The sequence below is a fragment of the Genypterus blacodes genome, unplaced genomic scaffold (assembly GCF_046128005.1).
Source record: "Genypterus blacodes isolate CSIRO-AG114 ecotype Tasmania unplaced genomic scaffold, CSIRO-AGI_Gbla_v1 ptg000105l_1, whole genome shotgun sequence".
NCBI classification, from domain to species: domain Eukaryota; kingdom Metazoa; phylum Chordata; class Actinopteri; order Ophidiiformes; family Ophidiidae; genus Genypterus; species Genypterus blacodes.
In genome coordinates, this window is record NW_027466909.1 from 2,586,201 (window position 1) to 2,602,873 (window position 16,673).

Genomic DNA, 16,673 nt, shown 5'->3' on the forward strand with positions numbered 1-16,673 from the left:
ACACTTACTCACTCCTCTAAACTTGCTCTCTCATCTCCTGCTGTCTCTTTTTCTTTAAATTCCTTCCTCTCCATCTCTAGCCTCGTTCTCCTCTCTCTCTCTCTCTCCATCGTCTCTCTTACTTCCTGTAATTTTCCCTGTAATGGCCTCTGAGCAGCCGATTGGCTCCTTTATGAGCACAAAGTGTGGATAATTAGGCTTTCTGAGGTGAACGCTGCTGTACGTTAGAATTCATAAAGAAATGAGTTGATCTGAGTGTGAAACCATATTAAACCTGTAATTAACCTCTGGGCTCCTGTGTGTGTGGGAGTGTGTGTGTGTGAGCTTATACGTAGTGTTGCTACATAAACGTCTCTCTCTTCTCTTCAGCGATGCAGCGGTCTGGCCGAACAGAAGACGATCCTGCTGAGCTACCTGACTAAAAAGGCCCAAAGCCCCGGACAGGTGGGAAAGATCAAGACCCTGGTCAGCCTCATCCCAACCTGTGTGAAGAAGGAGCTGATGTACTCCTACCTGATGAAATGCCACAGTAAGACACACACACACACACACACACACACACACACACAGAGGAAGAGGCTGCGTCTCCTGTGGAAAAGCCAACATCAGCGCATACATTAACAATTCATCAGGGTAAGAGGGGTGTGTGTGTATGTGTGAAATTCAGGGGTCAGAGGAACACTTGTCGTCTAATGAGTTAGCTGTCCTGGCTAGCCTAGCGTGCTAATCGTGACATGGCCCACCACTCAGCTTCCCTCTCCTCCTCTTTCCCCCTTGTTTCTCCTCTGTGCTTCACACAGGAGAACAGACTGGACTCTTTAATTAGCATTGAACCCGTCCTTGGGTCACGGCAGGCACAGGGGGGCGACGCAATTATCAAAGGTCTCCGCTCGCTCTCACGGCCTCTTCCTCTCTCTCACTCACGGTTTGACTGCAGTGACCTTAGGCCTTAGTTTTCACTGTCTGTTTTGTCCCCCCCCCACACACACACACACACACAGTTTTAGTTTAGCAGATGACGCCTCTGTGTGTTTCTGTGCTCTTGCTTCAACTCGATGTCTTACTCTCAAAGTGTTTGATCTTCAAAAGCTTTTTCTTGTCAATTGTGAATAAGAAGTTTGTGCCAGGTCAGGTCCTGATGAAATCTCTTTCTCTGTGTGTGTGTGTGTGTGTAGCTCTGGATAACGACCTGACGTCAGCTAAAGCTCTGTACGAGCAGATGCAGAAGGAGGGGCTGACAGTAGACGACCTGTCACTCAAGCGGCTGGCCTCCCTGTACCAGAGCTCAGGAGAGACGGTGCCCTTCACCGAGCCCCCGGTGAGACACACACACACATATTGGTGCAATCACGCTTATATGAACAGATATGAATTATGAACAAACACACACACTAACTCCAAACCAGTGCTGGCAGTTGTCCAGCTCGTGCACTAATTGTGTGTGTGTGTGTGTGTGTGTGTGTGTGTGTGTGTGTGTGTGTGTGTGTGTGTGTGTGTGTGTGTGTGTGTGTGTGTGTGTGTGAGTGAAATTGTGCCCCTGGTCATAGAGTTCAGTGTAAGCTTGATGATGTCACTACAATCTCTCTTCTCTGGTGTTTCTGTACTCTGCACACTTTGTACGCCTATTTCTGTCTGAACACACGTACGTACACACACACACCCTCTCAGCCCCTGGAGGCAGGTGCAGCTCACCTCTTCCTTTCACAGCTGGATGAAGAGCGAGGTAGAGGAGGAGCAGAGAGGCCGCTGCATTATTCAGAGGTGTTCAGTTCACAGTTTGTCTGGTTTACACAAACACAGCAAGACCAAATCTACCTTCACCTGGACAGACCAGCGTCTCACAGCCTAAACCCGTCCCCCTCTTTCCCCTTTATCACAGTCTGTCCTCCATCTTACATTGACACTGTATTAAAGTTCTCTAGTCTCTCGTTCTCACGCTCTCCTTCTGTCTTGCTCTTGCCGTCTCCGTCTGTCTCACTGCAATTTTCACACACTCAGCCCGTCACCGTCTCTCACTCACTCTTGCATACGTCATACATGAACCGTGTTGATCTTACGTGTGTTTTGTGTTTTCAGGAGTCGTACAAGTTTTACGCAGACAAGCTGAAGGAGCAGGGGGCCAAAACCCAGGCGACGGCCGAGGAGTAAAGACTCCTCCTCCCCTCTTCCCCTCCACCCGCCCCTCTTCACCTCCGCCCACTTCTTCTGCCGCTTTGTTTTTTTTTTATATAAGTTGTTTAAGCTCAAACGTTGTGTAATATTGTCTTATTACTGTTGTGAATGAATTCTGAATGTCTGACTGTCCACTGAGGTATTGACTGTGTTTAAGATGCCGACGGTTTACAGAAGTGAGAATAATTGATAAATAATGTGTGATAATAAATGATGGAAGGAATCAAAGTGACCTGCATTTCTGTGTCTGTGTGTTTAAGTGATTACAGAAGCATTTCAGAGTTTATTGTATAAAACTAAACTGAATAACAGGGACAAAAGTCAGCATGAGTCCAGTGTAGCCATTTGATTTACTGCTTTACTCCCCAGTGCCAAACATCTTACATCATTAATCTACGAAGACACAACAGGACCATGAATCTATTTTCTTCCATGAGTGTGACTTACTAAATCTCTACACAGCTTTAGTTGTTGCTCTGTGTGTGTAGATGGAGATCAGCCAAAGTGGAGCTCTGATCGTTTACTAAGAAGAAAAAAACAATTGTGATCTGACTGAAGTCCTCTGCTGCCACCCAGTGGTGAGCAGAGGCTCTGTGGCAGTTACTACAGCTCTTCATGTTCCATTCACATTCCATCCATTCGCTCACGTACAAACATTCTTAGTAGAGCTGAGCAATGACGAACGCAAGCGCAATCTTCAGTGAAAACACAAAACGTGTAGAACGTTGGAGAAATGTGAAATGACGTTTGTGCGTACATCGACCATTTCAGTGGGAACAATAATGAATTCAAAAGTAGTGTATAGTGCATTTTTATTTTAAAAGAACTGCAATATGAACAAAAGTGCATTTACATTTGGTTGCAAACAAATGTCAAATCTGTCAACATCGAACCGGTCGAACAAAGAAATCTTCGTGGAGGAGATCCTGAGACGCGTCCCAGTCTTCACCAATCTTGACTGGACTTCTGCTTGATGAACTTCAGGCAGAGGTAGTAGAGCACCATGAAGAAGAGGCAGACGGCCAGCAGGACCAGATAGCAGGAGTACAGAGGAAACTGGTTCAGGCCCATGACCTCCACAACCTGGGGGAGACGGTGAGAGGTTGAGTGTGTGTTTATCAGTGAGAGGCCCAGTGTGTTCATCAGAAGTAACTCACCTCATTCCAATATCAGTAAAAATTGGAGTTTGTCTGTTTCTCCACCATCCTACAACCCAGAATGGGAGGAGCAGGTCTGGAGAACAGATGGAGGAGTGTATATGTGGGAGTTCTATTTAACTCACGTGGATGCCGTCTACCAGGACGGTGAAGTTTCCGATGGAGACAGGATACTTGTTGCCTCTGAATTGCAACTGCAGCATGCCCTCAAAACCCCAGCGCATGAAGGAGGCGTAAGAGAACCAAGAGGCCACTGAGAAGGTGGAAACACATCCATTCATCATCAGGTGCGTACTAATAAATCCCTTTATGGGTCATTTACTGTGTGTGTGTGTTCTCACCAAGCCACATATTCTCCAGACTGATGACAAAGCCCCCGGTCAGATAGAAGACAGTGAACAAAGAGTTTCCCATGAAGGCTGAGGTCTGCAGGGTGGGCAGGGCTGCAGCTACAAACAGAGCCATGGCCCGGCTGCAGTAAACTATCAGCCACACCAGCAGGAAGTTGAGCAGGAAGCGGTCCGGGGCCTCATTGAGTCCGGCCAGCCAATAGATGGGCAGAGCGTAGACCAGAGTGAACACGCAGTGCTCCGGTAGCTCCCCGAGGACCTAAAGGTGCAGGAAGGAGTCAGACCTATGGATCTATGGGCCTACACTGACCCCTAGTGGAGAGTCTGTTTTCATCATTGTGCTTTACCTTGGCAAAGAAATAGGAGGTGACGGAGTACATGCCGTCCTCCAGCTCGTGGTAAAGCATGGCCCTCTCTGTGTGACCTTCACAGGACACAGGAAGTACATCACTATGACCTCCTGCTTCAAAAACATTCTAAATGCTTTGTTCACAGTCATTGTTTAGCTCTTTTGCAGGTTTTATTACAGTATTCAGCTCATGTCCATCAGTTTTATGACTGGTTGTGTGACCTTGTACTCCTGGTTGTTGGCTGGACTCACTGTAACCGCCCTGATAACGCTTTATTCACATTTATGATCAAGGAGATTTTCACCGACTGGTTATCCAGAAAAGAAGCATTCTGAACTGTCATCATCATCACTCACACTTTGCTATGACGTCCAGCACCACAGCGAAGGGGGTGAGAGCTCCGATCATGTAGAGGAGGGCAACGGTGTCCTGGATGGACAGACGCTCTTGTCCCGCGCCGTAGTACAGACAACCGACCAGCAGGGACATGAGGAGGGCCTCGAAGCCGTGGACCAGCAGGGTGACCAGGTCTCTGAAGTCGTTGTACATGTGACGCCTGCGGGTGGGATGGGGGTTAGAGTGAGTCACTGCGCTCTCTCTCGCTCGCGCACCCTGTGTGTGTGTGTGTGTGTGTGTGTGTGTGTGTACCTGATGAGTACGGTAAACTGATGCAGTCTGCCAGGCAGTCTGTCTTTTTGCTTGGAAACGGCGATGACCTCGTCTCCTTCCATGTTGCCGGAATGCTGAGGGCTGGAAGACAAGCAGAGGATTGATCAATAATCTATAATTCAGACCCATCAATGTCCCCTTTTACCACACAGACAAGAGCTGCATTTAGGGGGAGGGGCTAAACGGAAGGTTTGTTTGATTGGCAGCAAAAGGTAAAAGCGATCATAAAAGAGCCACCATCAGGCCGATTGGTATTCTGTCCTGTTTTTCATACACTGAAGGTTATGTAATGTTATGTTAACAGAGGAGAGGGAGTTAGAAAGCTACCTGTTTGTGTGTGTGGGCGCTGTGCTGCCCCCTGCTGGTTTCCACATGTAGTCATCTGCGTCTCCAATATTTTCCGTGAACTGTTCAGCCAAGATCCTAGCTCGCTCCAAACACTCGGCCTCCTGCTCCTGAGTGCGCCGGTCTATGCTGATCAGATCAACTGGACACACACACACACACACACACACATATATATAAGTGAGAGAGGTAATAAAAAGCTTGTAGTTTTTTTGGCAGATTTTGGAGGTCATTCTTATTTGATATCATAATTTGGTTTTCCCGCTCTTCACACACACGTACCATAGAAGTCAGAGGGGTTGCAGTATCGTGGACAGGGGTGTCCCAGCATGGTGAAATACGGCACCATGTCTCTGGCGGCGCCGCAGTAAACGGCCGAGCCCGACGACAGCAGGACAACCAGGTCAAATAGCTGGAAGATGTCCGATCGGGGCTGGTGGACGGACAGCAGGACCAGGCGGTTTCCCCGGGCCAGGCGGGACAGCGTGATCACCAGGTTGTGAGCCGTGAAGCTGTCCAGGCCCGACGTCGGCTCGTCCAGGATCAGAATGCCTGAGACGTGACAGGACGAGTCCAGAACTATTAGATAGCCACTGTGGGCGATGCAGTGAAGCACGGATACAGAATTGATCCATTTATTCTCACCAGGGTTCCAGAGAAGTTGGACGGCTATGCTGACCCTCCTCCTCTCCCCTCCAGAGACGCCCCTCACGTAGTCGTTGCCCACCCGGGTGTGCGCGCACTGCCGCAGCCGCAGCTCTGCAATGACATCATCCACCTGGGACAGAGATCATGGCTGAGGAGGCTTGTGGGACATCAGAGGTCAGTGTGAACATTCTGAGCCCCTGTGCTGGTTTCTCACCCTCTGGTCCCTTTGAGCCTGCGTGTAGTGTGTGGGAAGCCTCAGCTTGGCAACGAAGGCCAAAGTCTCTCGGACGGTGAGGTGAGGCAGCAGGCGGTCGTCTTGCCGTACGTGGGCGATGGTCTTCTTCACCAGCTGGGGGGTGCTGGGCTTCCCATTGACCAGGATCTGACCGGACGTCATGGAGCCGCCTTCGTCCCGACACGTGATGATGTCCAGCAGCGACGTCTTCCCACAGCCTGGCAGAGGAAGATCATTTGAGATCAGAGATGGAAGAACGGTCACCATGCGTCAGTGTGTCAGTGTGTGTGTGTGTGTGTGTGTGTGTGTGTGTGTGTGTGTGTGTGTGTGTGTGTGTGTGTGTGTGTGTGTGTGTGTGTGTGTGTGTGTGTGTTACCCGAGCTGCCAATCAGGGCCAGCATCTGCCCACTGTGCATTCTGAGGCTGAGCTTGTTGATGGCCGTCTGCTTATCTCTGTTGATCTCCCACGGCATCTTAAACTCTGACAGCCTCTCATACCAGGGGATCTGAGCCGCCATGTTCACCTGGGAACACACACAAACACACACACACACACACACACACACAATAAACACATATGCACCAAAACAGTTAAGAGCTAAAGATATGAGCCGCTATCTTGCAGGCTCGAGGTCGTGCGAATGAGGTGATGGCGGCTGCTCGGCAGTGACCTCATAGTGGAGGTTGTTGACCCTCAGCTCGCTGCGACCTCCACTGTAGGTGAAGTAGAGGCTGCTGTCCTCCTCTGACGAGAACAGCTCCGTGTCCACACGCTGGGGGAGGACGAGCAGACGGGTCAATAAGTTTCACGTGAAGCGTTTTTATTATTCATGTATTAGTTTCCACAATATAAACAGACACGCTGCGATAACGACTCCAGCAGCAGAGTGAGAACATTAGAGCTCAGCTTGGGGTCTCAGATCTGTGTGTGTGTCACAGAGAGAGAGATAGCAAACAGTGCCCGACTGCTTTTGTGGGTCCAGAGTCCATATGTAACAGAGTTTAATATTAACATTATGTAATCTTCAAAACATATCATTTACTACCACGAAATAAAAATTATACATATACAATAAAATTATGGTTTGATATCTAAACTTAATTTTAGATTTTTAGCTATTGAGGGCCTCTAAAGTGGGGCCCACAGGTAAGTCCTTTCTAGAAGGTCTGGAAACAACAACAATAACATATATTCAGTATCCAACTATTTCAATTAGTATAATCTGTACAAGTGATTGTGTGTGTGTGTTGGAGCACAGAGTGGGGGTAATGTGATCCATACTGACCTTCAGGCTCGTGTCAGCAGCGTTTGGTTCTATCCCTGTGCTCATGATGATGCAAATCGCCGGGTGAAGTTTGCAGGTTCAAGAGGTCATGTCCCCCTTTATCCTCCTCTGTTATCCTCTCTCTTTACACCAGCCTGCCTCTTCCCCCTTCTCCTCCTCTTCCTCTCAACGTGGTGAAGTTGTGACTCCAGTCCAGCTGAAGAGCTCTTGGCGTCTCAGCTCACAGGCCTCCGCTCTGGTGAGCCGTCAGGTGCTGCTCTGGTCATTTGTAAGCATGCTGGGTCACAGGGAGGAGGACGGGACGGCTCAGCCTGCTGCTCCGTGTTTTTCCTTTTTTTGTCTTCTTTATACAACTCCAGATCAAAGTTCTCCCAGATAACGCTACATTGTGTGTTTATGGCTCCTGAGAGACGCCACTGCTCTTGAACCGCAGCGCAGGGAGAGTGGACAGAGACACGGAATCTGGGCCTGATCGCTTTAAAGACGCTGTGGATATGAACAAACTGACTTAAGAGGCTCCAGGGGCAGAGCGGTGGTTTGGATGAGCAGATCATGAGCAGATCCTACGCGATGCAGGCGGTGGAGGGGCTGGAAAATGGGACCCGGGGCAGGGAGTCCTTTAAGTTTGTGTCGGAGGTGAAGGACGTGTGGAGGGAGAGCATAGGGGAGCGAGCGGAGCCCTCCAGCTGCCTCAGCGTCAGCAACATCTCCTACACCGTCAGGTAAACAAACGGATCACAACAGGGACGAGCAGATGGCGGTGGAACTGTCGCAGTGCTCAGGATATAATGGAGCTGCTTTGATGTGCTTCTGTGTGTGTGCTTCTGTCTCTGTGTGCCAGTGAGCATGTGGGTCCTTGGTGGGACGTGCCCTCCTACAGGAAGCGGTGGACCCGTCAGATCCTTAACAACGTCTCCTTCCATGTAGACAGTGGGCACATCATGGGCATACTGGGCAACTCAGGTGGGCATTACATGAAAGTGGACAAAGAAATTAATATTTTTTGGAGAGCATCTGGTGTTACAGTGAGCATCCAGGTATGAGACAAGATTTCGTATATCCAGAGGGGAAGAAGAAATAGGATGAAAACAATGGAGAGCAGGGATTTATGATGTAGATGTGAGTTAAGACAAAGGAACAAACAGCGACAAGATAGGTTTTCATTTCTCACAAATTCAAATAAAGACACCTTAAATAATCACCTAGATACATTTGTCATTTATTGCATGTACTCTGTATGTACTGTACGTGTGTGTTGTAAAGGCTCAGGGAAAACCACCTTGCTAGATGCAATCGCAGGGAGGATCGGAAACTCAGGAACGCTGCTGGGAGATGTTTTCATTAATGGGAGGAAACTGAAGAGAGAAGAGTATCAGGACTGCTTCTCCTATGTGCTGCAGGTAAAACACACATTCCTTTGACATCTGAGTGAAGGTTGGCTTTTCTATTCACATAGGGACTCTCCAATACATCTATACAAGCCTTCACGAGCCTGCTGGGCAAAGTAATGCTGAAAACAAAATGGAAGATACTAAAACAAACTGTAGATGATGACTTTGTCAATGTTTAAAGCCAGGCCTTAGTTGAAGAAAGCATCTGATATGACAGTGCTCATGCAGTCAAGTGTAATAGTGAGTCACTGCTGTTGGACCAGAGCCCCGTTAGCCAGCACATCTCCATATGAGTCCAGCTTTGTCAGGCTCAGCCAGCAGACCTACATCCTGTCTGGACTCAAACCTGGACTCGGCCCGTTTCCACCTCCCACGGCGAGGACGAGGGGTTGGATTTCTGGGAGCCACCTACTCTAACTTTACTTCAAACCAAGATAAAATGAAGGCAACGTTAGCAGCTTAAGTTACCTGAACTTCTCCTGGACTCTTCCGCCATCTTTCTCTTCAGAAATTTCCAAGTGATGAACAAATGTAGACGTTTCCAGGCGATATGCAGTGAAATGCGTCCAGTAAAATGTCGGAAGTAAAATTTGTCCATTTGAGTTTCGGAAGTAAATATTGGTCCAATACAATTTCGGAAGTAAAATTTGTCCAGTAAATTAGTTTAGTCCACAAAAAAGCAAAATATACACAGACGTGAATGAAAGACGCCATTGTTGCTGTTTGGCGCCTGCACGCGGCAGTCAAACATGAACATAGAACCATGGCGCAGTATTTAATATTTGAGTTAAGGCTCAGGTGGCCTTTGCAAAGGGAGAACTCACGGGTTCTCGCATAAGGAAAACAGTATTGAAAATAACAAACAGACATCAAAACAAACACCACAACAGCGTTTGGTTCCTACCTGCTGCTGTCATCTCGTTGTTGGAAACAATGGCGGCGATTGACCAGGTGAACTTTATTAATCCGGGTTAACCCATTACTGATTGAGGGCGGTTGGAATTTAGGACGTTTCTGAATTTATTTAGTTTCTTTCTAAAGGTAGGCTCAAATTAACAAACTACAATAAAGTTATTCATATGTCAGAGTAGCATTTATAAAATACATATATAAATCTATCGGGACACAGTGTCTGCTTGTGAAAGAGCTGAGCTTGGTTTAGTCCACTTACCAAGCTGAAAATCATTTTCAATCAGCACGCGCAACAGAGACACAAATGCGCATGCGTCGTTTCCACAAGGGCCGCAATGGGCAGAAGCGTTTCCGGTGTTAATAGCGCAGAGATATTTTGAATCCCAGATTGCACTTCGCGTCATGACGTCACGGCGGGACCGTTACATCACGGACAGGTACGCTGCAGTGAGAAATATAAAAGAGTGTAGAAAAGATCTAAACACAATTGGCCTCATAACACACACACAGTAATGTGCTCACACAAAGTGTTTGAATGCCACGAATGACAGTAATATATCAAATTAAAATGAAGTACTTTTCATGGACTTCAGTAACAGTATTTATAGCTGCAGTGTTAAATTAAATATTAGCAATATATAATCACAAAGACATGGTGAGAATACTTCATGAACACAGGCACTCTACTTCCCACAGTCTGACACCAGCTTCATCTTTGCCCTTTGACATGATTGACTGGTGTGTGTGTGTGTTCAAGTTGCCTATTAATCACCACAAATACCAAAGCCTGAACTGGCTGACACACACTCTCGCTGATTGGCCACAAACTCAAAGAAAGGTTGCCTGGACCTCCGTATGAAATTAACTTGAGGCCCTTGATAGCCTCCTCATGTGCTTAATCTCTCAATGAGAGCTGCTCAAGTGTATCCAAAGCCTGAATTAAAAACACTGGCTTAAAACCTGCCTCGCCTCCTTTTCTAAATCATCTCTCTCCTTCAGCACCTGATAGCGCACCCCTCCCCCTCCCCCCTCCTCTCTCTAAGCCTCGTCATTAACTTCCCCCCACTAAGCTGCAGATGAGGAGGAGATGCGAGCGCCTGATATTAAAGAAGTCATTGGGACGAGAGGCCGAGGAGACGTGGGACTGGGAGGCGCCACATGTTAATTGAGGCAGGCGGCGGGTTAGGGAGGTTCGAGTAACGCATGTGTGTGTGCGGGTGTGTGTGGGTGAGAGAGCAGGAAGTGAGAGTTGTTGTTCACGTGAAGATATAGTCTCTGCACAAATGTACACGCTGCTCTGTTTCCTAATAGCAGAACGACAACAGATGAATTAAACCATCTTACCTTTAACTCAGGAACCAATGAGGAACAGCTAGACTAAGCTGCAGTGAGCCATGGACAGACTTCACCAGAGGGTCATAGGTTCAACATCATATGATTTAGCTGATCAATAGGCTTCTCTTCTTCTGTGCTGTTCCTTCCCTCAGAGTGACAACCTGTTGAGTTATCTGACCGTGGAGGAGACGCTGACCTACACGGCACAGCTGGCTCTAAGGAAACACTCGGCCGAGGCCATCAAGAAGAAGGTGACTCTCCTCCACTCTTCTACTTCTATTATCACGTCTAGTTGTTGTCTTGTCGTCTGACATTTGACCTCTGGCTCCGGCTCAGGTGTCGGCGGTGATGGCAGAGTTGAGTCTGAGTCACGTGGCCCACAGCGTGATTGGCGGCCGCATTTTCCCAGGGATCTCCGGGGGTGAGAGGAGGAGGGTCTCCATCGCCAGCCAGCTACTTCAGGACCCCAGTGAGTAGCTCTGCAACAGGCTGTTCAAAGATACGCCCGACTTAGAGTTATTAGAGTTACATCACTTCTTTTACAATGTATGTGAGGTTTGTCTGTAGAATGAAATCCTTTGAGATGACACATGACATTAGAACAGATTAAAGTTTACCACAAGAGCCTCAGAAGTTCAGGCTGGAAGGAAACAAAGAAAGAGTTAAGAAAGTAAGAAAGAATGAAGTAATAGAAGAAGAGAGGGAGGGAGAGGAGTAATGAAAGATGGGGTTATCAGGTCATACAGGAATAAGAATTGACCCAGCTGTGTGTGTGTGTGAGCGTGTGTGTGTCTATTCTCATCCCCCGTGTAGTTTATCAGGTCTGTGATCCCCCAGGGAGGTTGAAGGGTCGAAGTCCTTATTCAGGATTATTAAACTAGACACACATGCACGCACACACACATATACACACACAGTAATAAGGAGTTCCTATTCGTTGACTCTCCAATCAACCAGGAAATGAATTAATCCCACAATTAAAGCATCTGCTAATTCCACTCTGCTTTCATAATGTAAAGAGGCCAATCTTTTAATTGTTCTAATTAGAGTAATTAACTAAAATAAAAGAACCCACTTATCTTAACAAGGTGGCCCCTCTGAGAGGCCACTTCATAAAAGTACATTACTTTTAAAAGTTTACAACATAAAAGAGTGAGAAAGTTGATATGAACATCTTCTCTTTGTTTGTGTGTGACTCGCCTGTGTGACGTCACTGGGGTGATGTCATTGTAGAGGTCATCCTGCTGGATGAGCCGACCACCGGGCTGGACAGCATGACCGCCAATCAGATTGTGGTGCTGCTGGCAGAGCTGGCCAGGAGAGACCGCATCGTCATAGTAACCATCCACCAGCCACGCTCAGAGCTTTTCAGGGTGAGTCTGATGGAGAAATGATGAAGGAATTAACAGAAATGTTACATAAACACTTTAAAAATTAGTCCCTGATGACCTTTGTTGTATGTGTGTGTGTGTGTGTGTGTGTCCCAGGTGTTCAGTAGAATAGCCATAATGAGCCGTGGAGAGCTGGTGTTCTGTGGGCAGCCAGGGGAGATGGTGGACTTCTTCAGCCAGTGTGGATACGAGTGTCCAGAGTACTGCAACCCCTTTGACATCTATGGTGACTATGGCGATGTTTAAGTCTGAGGATTCAAACAATAAAAGCCCATATAATGTGATTGATCTATGGTTTCTGATTGATATTTCCTGTTGTGCCGGCCAGTTGACTTCACCTCAGTGGACACACGCAGCAGTGAGAGGGAGGCGGCCACCTTCAGCCGCATGCACGACATCACCTCCACCTATCAGAACTCTGCCATCTACCAGAGCATGCTAGGAAAAACGAATCAGTGCGTGCAGCGCGGGGACAAGCCAGCTATCCCCTTTAAGAGCAAAGAGTCTCCCAGTGGTGCTGCTAAACTTGAAGTTCTGCTACGGTTAGTGCCGAGCTCCTCACACTCCTTCACAGACTGTATGTGTGTGGTTTACCGGGATGTGTGTGTGTGTGTTTGTGTATGTGTGCAGGAGGACTGCTCGGAACCTGTCCAGAGACAGGATGGGTGTGCTGATGCGTCTGTCCCAGAACCTGATCTACGGGCTCTTTGTGGCCTTCTTCGTCATGCATTTAGACAATGATGTCACTAAGGGAGCCATACAGGACCGCATAGGCATCATCTATCAGTCTGTGGGGGCTTCACCCTACACCGGCATGCTGAACGCTGTCGCCCTCTGTGAGTCACACACACACATTACACCCCTATGTGGAAGAAATGCATTCTGATTTCAAGGAATTTGTTGATTTGTGATGTGGTTGAGGTGCATGTGGTCCATACAGTTATCTCTCTGTGTTAGACAGTGTGTGTGTGGATCATTGTTATCTCAGCTGTGTGAGTTCTCTTATCTCTGGTTGACTGGGTGAAAGGGGATGAGATCTACAGCTGCTCCTTTAGGCTTTAATCAGCTACATGTGCAAACTTCGCTGTAATGAAAGTGAACATAGTTGCCAGTGATATTAATATAAACAAAGAAGTGACTAGATATTACATGATCTCTTATTTGCCTCTGTTAGTTTTCAGTCGTTGCTGTGGCGCTGGGGGGATTGACCTTAACTCCATGCATGTAGAGTTCAGTGAACGCGAGTTCCTTTTTACCTACAGACCCATACATCAACCATACTATCTTTACTACCCGTGTGTGTGTGTTTCTCTCTGTGAATTGAGTGAGTTCACGGTTTGTATTTATAGCAGCTGACATGACACAGACACTGAAAGCAGGGGAAAGAGCACAACAAGGGATAGAACGGCAGAACACTGAGATAAAGATAAGATTAACCCAAACATGCTGTGTATGTATGAGACAACCTGGCAATTAACAGTCACAGATTTTAATCTCTTTTAATCTGATTATTTTGATAAATGTTTTAAAACTTTAAACCCCACATGTCACGGGTTCTAGCTTACCAAATAGCACTGATATGTTTTGATCGTATCGTCCAATAAATCTGGGAGCTCTTTCATTGCATGTCACAGTATTTCTACAGGTAAATGTTTGGATTCCAACTTCGCCACTATAAAACATAGATTTTCTTCTTTTTTTTTTACTTTTTGTATCATCCAACTTCTACAGGTTCAGATGCTGGTGGGGTAATTATCTGTTACTGCCCTCTTCAGTTATCAGCACAGGTTAGAACCGTTTGAGCTTTAGTGCTCTGGCTGTCACAGATACGGAGGATGAAGCGATAAAGCAGTGGAGTCACTACACAACACTCCATAAGCGCCCAAACAGCAGGAGGTCATGACTGAAGATATCACACTGACCTTGAAACTCACTGATAACTGATAACTGATGAACTGCAGACCGGGTTGGGTCGGACAGATGACATACACTTAATTCTGAATGGCTCTTGTGTCAAATTAGGATTTCACAAAATGGTCACGCCACATATTGTCCTTACTTTTCAGGTATTACTCTTGCTTCCCTGCCAGTTCTCATTTCCTGCTCCTGGTGTTCTCTGCTTCCTGTCCCTCTCCACAGTCCCTGCGTTGCGAGCCATCAGCGACCAGGAGAGCCAGGACGGCCTGTACAGTAAATGGCAAATGTTCTTGGCTTACATCTTCCACATTCTGCCCTTCAGCATCATCAGCATCTTCATCTTCACCTCCTTCCTATATTGGTGGGTGGCGTTTGTTTATCATAGAGTGGTGTAAAGGGACTCACATATTCTGTGTACTTCTCCTCTCACTTGAGTCCGTCTTCACTCACACTGGACTTACCTCTCTTCATCTCAGGGTAGTGGGGATGAACCCTGAAACCCTTCGCTTCCTGTGCTTCTCTGCAGTGGTCCTGGTACCTCATATAGTAGGTGAGCAGATCAGAGAAGAGGGATCAAACACATTACAGGGACATCTGTTATCATACAAATCCAGCCACTGATAAAGTTCTTTGTAATGTTTTTGCCAGGTGAGCTGTTGACTGTGGTTCTACTAGGAGTGGTCCAAGACCCTAACATGGTCAACTCTGGAGTGGCTCTGCTCAATATAGCTGGGATCCTGGTGGGATCTGGTTTCCTAAGGTGAGAGAACAAGTGTAATCTAAGGTTTTAACATCTGTCATGTTCAGTTAAACCTGTTGTGATTTGGTGAGGCTAGTTGCCGTTCTAAGGCCTGTATTGTAGATAACATACTAATCCAAACACACCTTCCCCTCCTCTTCCCCTTCACAGAAGTACGCAGCAGATGCCAGAAGTTTTTCAGTGGCTCAGCTACCTGACTTTCCAGAAGTACAGCTGTGAGCTGCTCATAGTCACAGAGTTCCACGGACTCAACTTCACATGCAGTAAGTTTTCTGGATCGGCCGGAGAATGAAGATACGTACATAATCTTGCTTTAAGATTGTTTAATCAAGACTGTTGAAGGATCTGAGTGAGTCTGTAATGAACACTATGATACAGTCAGGAAACATGTGTATGTGTAGCCAGAGGTGAGGAATATTTAGATAGTGTCATCAATTTCTAAGAGTCCAGGCCTCCATAAATAGTATCAACTACTGTTTGTGACAAATAAAGCATCTCACATCCACAGGGTCAGGGGTTTGAATCCTGAGCCTGAGCTTGTGTTAGTTAATATTCTATTAGAAGAAGTAAGTTGGTCAGCCTTGTAGGAGGTATGACTTCTGTTATCAGTTTTACAGTTTAGTAAGAGTGGCTAATTATAAACAAGGGTTTGTTGTTCAAGGACACTTGTCAGCACAATTAGTAATTGGCAAACACAGTTGGCAGATTTGTCTGAACCAGTGAACCTTTCAGAAGGAGTGTGTGTGTGTGTGTGTGTGTGTGTGTGTGTGTATGTGTGTGTGTGTGTGTGTGTGTGTGTGTGTGTGTGTGTGTGTGTGTGTGTGTGTGTGTGTGTGACAATCATTTACGACATCTCTCTGTGGTGTGCTGTGTTGTTGCAGGTACCGGTAACGCCAAACCTCTGCCAGGTGCCTGTCTGATCACTCAGGGCAGTCAGATCATCCATGAGGGCTATCCTGGCGCTCTGTCCAGATACACTCTAGACTTTTTCCTCCTCTACTCCTTCCTCCCCGCCCTCCTGCTGCTGGGCATGGTCAGCTTCAAGATCAGAGACCACCTCATCCGCCACTAACACCACCGACGCCAGCTTGCCACAGAGGAAGTTGAGGCACTTATGGCAGGGACCATCACACAGGGAGCAGGAGAAGAAGCACCGTGGCTGCTGCTGAGACATTCCTTCTGTCTTTTCACTCAAGCATCCAGCATAAGAGCTCACTAAAGGCTCAGGCTTAATGGACTGTATCTGCATTTATGTGTTCAGAGCTATGATAGTGGTGTCTGTGCCAAAGGTTCATAAAGAAATCACTTATGAAACCATCTGCTAAAGAACGGAATGAGACCTGAAGAAATCCTGTAACAACCTCTGAAATGGACCATATTGATAAATGAATCAGGTCTTTTCCTTACCTCCCCCTGGAGCTTTGCACTGTACAAATACACCACATTTAAATGAATAACCTGTAGTTTTAATCAGTACCAGTATGAGTTGATTGAGATGTGGAATCAGTGGACGGCTGTCAATGCCTGAAGCAATTCAATCTCCCCCATGTGTTTACTTCCCTCTTAGTCTAAATACTGATGATTGTACCAAGTGAGGCCTACTGTAATAATGTTATATAGTTTATTTTTCTATAAGATATTTCAGCTCCAGAATACAAAAATTGTTTAAAAAATAGTTCAATCTCTCCTTGTAACGACAAAACATATGATGATACCATTGTGAATAAATAAATGCAAGATGTAAATGTACATTAA

At 46.8% G+C, this 16,673-nt stretch overlaps 3 protein-coding genes across 5 annotated transcripts in view; 2 read left to right on the forward strand and 1 right to left on the reverse strand.

Annotated features, from left to right (window-relative positions):
* The window catches only part of lrpprc (leucine-rich pentatricopeptide repeat containing), a 37,597-nt gene extending 35,195 nt beyond the window's left edge, over positions 1–2,402 (forward strand). The window contains exons 35-37 of the mRNA XM_076160367.1: positions 370–529; positions 1,176–1,318; positions 2,077–2,402. Coding sequence (XP_076016482.1) covers positions 370–529; positions 1,176–1,318; positions 2,077–2,148 — 375 coding nt within the window. The 3' untranslated portion in view covers positions 2,149–2,402. The remainder of the gene's footprint in view (positions 1–369; positions 530–1,175; positions 1,319–2,076) is intronic.
* Positions 2,403–2,967: 565 nt separating this feature from the next.
* On the reverse strand, positions 2,968–7,304 carry abcg8 (ATP-binding cassette, sub-family G (WHITE), member 8). Its single transcript, XM_076160338.1, has 13 exons — positions 7,213–7,304; positions 6,598–6,699; positions 6,303–6,450; positions 5,906–6,144; positions 5,689–5,821; positions 5,326–5,595; positions 5,026–5,185; positions 4,678–4,779; positions 4,386–4,585; positions 4,027–4,103; positions 3,671–3,938; positions 3,455–3,582; positions 2,968–3,255 (listed from the first exon to the last, which is right to left on the reverse strand). The coding sequence occupies exons 1-13, from the start codon at positions 7,255–7,257 to the stop codon at positions 3,118–3,120; spliced, it is 2,010 nt and encodes a 669-aa protein (XP_076016453.1). The 5' UTR covers positions 7,258–7,304; the 3' UTR covers positions 2,968–3,117.
* Positions 7,305–7,360: 56 nt separating this feature from the next.
* On the forward strand, positions 7,361–16,667 carry abcg5 (ATP-binding cassette, sub-family G (WHITE), member 5). 3 transcript variants are annotated; one of them, XM_076160339.1, is made up of 15 exons: positions 7,361–7,450; positions 7,572–7,934; positions 8,054–8,175; positions 8,476–8,612; positions 11,003–11,101; positions 11,187–11,319; positions 12,084–12,223; positions 12,338–12,467; positions 12,570–12,783; positions 12,872–13,077; positions 14,381–14,519; positions 14,635–14,708; positions 14,807–14,918; positions 15,069–15,181; positions 15,800–16,667. In XM_076160339.1, exons 2-15 carry the CDS (start codon positions 7,765–7,767, stop codon positions 15,988–15,990), a joined length of 1,980 nt encoding a protein of 659 aa, XP_076016454.1. In that variant the 5' UTR covers positions 7,361–7,450; positions 7,572–7,764; the 3' UTR covers positions 15,991–16,667. The 3 variants fall into 3 exon arrangements, with proteins under 3 accessions (XP_076016454.1, XP_076016456.1, XP_076016455.1); XM_076160341.1 differs by having other exon boundaries at positions 7,389–7,450; positions 7,621–7,934; XM_076160340.1 differs by having other exon boundaries at positions 7,409–7,480; positions 7,621–7,934.
* The last annotated feature ends 6 nt before the right edge of the window (positions 16,668–16,673 follow it).